This window comes from Nematolebias whitei, chromosome 16, assembly GCF_014905685.2.
Source record: "Nematolebias whitei isolate Nwh7 chromosome 16, NemWhi1, whole genome shotgun sequence".
NCBI classification, from domain to species: domain Eukaryota; kingdom Metazoa; phylum Chordata; class Actinopteri; order Cyprinodontiformes; family Rivulidae; genus Nematolebias; species Nematolebias whitei.
Window position 1 is genome coordinate 5399555 of NC_056513.1, and position 3945 is coordinate 5403499.

A 3945-nucleotide genomic window follows, 5' to 3' on the forward strand; every position below is an offset into this window, starting at 1 on the left:
TGGTTGGTTGGTTGGTTGGTTGGTTGGTTGGTTGGTTGGTTGGTTGGTTGGTTGGTTGGTTGGTTGGTTGGTTCAAGGAGACTTTATTGTCATTGGCATCACATGTGGTACATGAGGTGGATCAAAATTGTGCACTCAAGGTCACATTTACACCCCAAAATAGCAATATATATATAAACCAGTTACTCAGTTAACTGGTAACTAATAATAACTGGTTTATTGACTGAATCGTTGGTCAGTTGGAATTGGAAGCTTAAACCTATTGAAGTTATTTGTGCAGCACCCGGGGCCTCATGCATGAAAACGTGTGCAGTTTTCATACCGAAAGTTGGCGTAGGGACAAAATCAGAAAAGTACAAAATCAAAGTTAGCAAACCGCGCACACGCATGTCTCTGCACTCGTTTCCTTCATACGCGCCAACCAATGTGAACCTGAGCGCACATGAGACGCCTCCCCTGACATGGCACCTTTTAAAAATGTAAAGTAGGCGCAAATACGTTTTGCATGTGGGAGTCTCGCCTCTGCACATTGAAGTTGCTGCGTAGACGCAGCAAAAGGAGGAATTTGATGGAATGAGAGTCAGAGACGCTCCTAAATAATTAATGGGGTGTTAAAACATGTTTGTCACACATGAGCAACGTGTGTGTTTATGCATGTGTTGTCTTTGAAGAAAGTGAACCAGAGAAAGATCTGCTGGTGGCGCACTTTTGAATCTGAGGCATTTCCATCTTTACGCATATGTTCAATAAGATAATTACGATAAACACAGAGACACCAGGGGGCTTGGGAGAACGGTGAAGCTTATTTTTTAAATGATGCGAAGAAATGAGTTGCTGGGCATCAGTAAAGCGTTTCAGCCGTGATGTGGGGAAGTTGTATATCTGGACAACATATCGACGACAGGTCCCGTACAGCTGACATGTCATGACGCAGGAACGACTGAAGAATACCCGCTGAGCTTTTGGTCGGTGCGATCCCCCAATTACACGCAACTTTACGCAGCTGTTCATGCATACGTCATTGTCTGCACCTTGTAGATCTGTGGAATCATCCCAGGTGAGTTGTTCTGGATTAGTCACCGTCAGAACAAAAGAATGGAAGTTCTACTTAGATCATTTACACACATTTTATTCTCCTAATCTGTCTGTGCTCCTCGTAGGCGTGCGATCTCTGATGTGTGTTTGCATCTACACGTGACAAAAATATAAGAAATTTACAGTTTACATTGAAGGGAGGTTGATTTCATCCCTTTTGGAGGCGTCATTCTGTACGTTGTGCTGCAAAAGGTTAGCAATGTTGATTAAAAACCCATAAACTATCATGTTTTAGTGTTTTTGAGTTTCAGAGCCGTTTGTAGTTTGATACCGTGGACTGAAAACGTTTGCGTGGAGTTAAGCACATTCTTAGGTCAGGAGTGTGTATATAACATCTTAGAAACATTTATTTTAATCAGGAGCTTTGGATGTTATCAGCCCATTAAATGACTTTTATTAGTTGTTCATCATCCCCTTAGGTTGCGTTCAGACTGTCCCTCCTACCTCCTAGTAGTTTGAAAGGTACGTTGTTATCACTGATTACATGCAGCCTCGCACGTGTGTAAAACCGTAAGGTTTTTTTTTGTTAACTTTATTTAATCCCTTTCCTAAACCTAAACTTACACCTGACCCAGAGCACTAGGTAAACTTAACCCCCAGACCCATTACTCTTAACCAAACCATGTAACCCTATTATCAGCACTAACAACGTTTAAACCTAATAGGAGGTACAGTCTGAACGCAACGTACGAGGATGATAACAACTAATAATGGACATTTAATGGCTGATAACATTTGAAGCTGGTGTTTTAATTCAAATATCTACAGGTGGACATTTGGACAATGTGATAAAACACCAATATGGCAAAGTTCCAATAGGTTTTGCCAAAAAATGTAATTGTTGTGTTTATTGAGCCAAAAGTGTATTTAGATAAATTAGTTTGTTTGGTGTATTCAGCTTTAAGTGCTTGGTAAATGGAAAAAAAGGAACAATTAACGTTTTACTGTGAAAGCAGGAATGTTAAATTGTTCTTATGAAAGAATTGTTTTTACCTGAAGAGAGAAATCTTTCTTCCGAAAAGAATTGTTTATATGCAATTTTACAGTCATCGATGTCCATGTTGGTCTTGGTGGAGGCATGGTACTCGACGGCCATTTTTTACATCTGCCTAATGACTTGGAGACTTATCAGGAAAAATAAAACAATTAATTTCTGGCATAGAAATTGAGCAATCAATCAATCAACCTTTATTTATACAGGTAAATCCCATTGAGCCTCGAGGACTCATTTACAAGAGAGACCTGAAATTGAATTGAATAGAAATTGAGCATTCAGCAGTGTTCTGATGATGAGGAGACGAAACTAATGAAACATTATATAACATGTTATTTCATTTAAGTTCTTACAGTGGAATCAAAAGCAATAGACTTTTGAAATGTTCTTTGAAGCTTCTTATAAAACTTTCAAGGGAAACAAAACTGTTAAACTAACTGTGACAGAGCACTTGAACACGTGATTTAAAAGAAAAATAATAAATATAGACAATAAAATGAGTTAAACATACCTTTTTTTTTAGTAAGGACCAGGAAAGCTGATGTTCTAAAGAAGCTTTTGTCGAGTCGAGATGCAAAAAAGTGAAATTTACTTTCTGTAACGTTCGCGTGTCCTCAATCTAATCAAAGTGGAGTTGTTATCTTTCACTTGAGAGCATGAAATCTGATGGACGGCTGGTGGGCGGAGCAAAAGTCCTCTGCTTTTTCATTTGTTTTAAGCTCAGTACGTGTCATGTTTTAGACATTTGGGAAGCTCAAGTCAGCAGAAATTTAGCTGATAAGCAACAAGAAGGCAAGAGTTTCTTCAGAATCTGTACAGGAAATAAAACTCAAAACTCCACTTTAAGTGCCATGGAAACTAAGGGTGCTGCAGCATCGCCCCTGTGGGAAGCCAGAGGACACCTGTCCAAATACATAAAGAATTATTGAAATATATACATTAATAAACACCTCCAGCAGCTTACATTTCACCCCTTTTATTTGCTTTTATATGTGCTGAGGGAAATAGAAAATGTCCACCAAGCTGATCTATCCTCAGAAACAAAACAGCACGACGGCTCAGTGGTTAGCACTGTCGCCTCACAGCAAGAAGGTCCTGGGTTCAATCCCCGGCTGGACCTGGGGTCTTTCTGTGAGGAGTTTGCATGTTCTTCTCGTGCTTGCTTGGGTTTTCTCTGGGTACTCCAGTTTCCTCCCACATACAAAAAACATGCATGTAAGGCTGCCTCCAGGTCTCCCTTGCAAAAAAGATCTCAATGGGATTTTCCTGATTAAATAAAGGTTCATAAATAAAATAACAACTAAAGCATGTGCTCTGTTCCTTTTAGTGCAATCTACAGGTTTACTTCTGGACATATCTGGAATGAGTTTCTGTGAGAAACCTGAGCAAAGCAAGTCAAAAACATCAACAGCTTGAAAAGGAAAAACAAGTTGCATGTCAAAAATAGTGTCCCATATTTCAATAAAAACAATAAAATCACTTTCTACCACTATTTTTACTTTAATCCTGTATGTGTTCAAATATAAGGTAATTGAAGAATTGACCAGACTCAGACCTTGTTTCCACGTGCTCATAAAACAATTGCCATTTTTTTATCTTTGATTTAAAACAACAAATAAATAAAACCACTTGTTTTTATGAGCAACTCATTTTCTGCAAAGACGTGCAGTCTAAAACCGAGTTATGGTTCTCTTGTGATACCATAACTATTTTTAATTCTAGGATTTCTTTTCTTTATGCAGCATTTCTCAGCGCAGATAGCTTCAAATTGAAATATTCTATTTCACAGACCTGTTTTGTTCTGTATTTCTGCACAAACATTCTTTATTGTTTTGAAAACCTCGTCACAGTTGCCC

General features: G+C 38.6%; 1 protein-coding gene across 1 annotated transcript in view; it reads right to left on the bottom strand.

Moving 5' to 3' along the window:
- Positions 1-2204, bottom strand: part of LOC119422681 (C-type lectin domain family 4 member M) — a 7856-nt gene extending 5652 nt beyond the window's left edge. Inside the window, exon 1 of the mRNA XM_037690069.1 lies at positions 2089-2204. Coding sequence (XP_037545997.1) covers positions 2089-2191 — 103 coding nt within the window. The 5' untranslated portion in view covers positions 2192-2204. The remainder of the gene's footprint in view (positions 1-2088) is intronic.
- Between the last annotated feature and the right edge of the window lie 1741 nt (positions 2205-3945).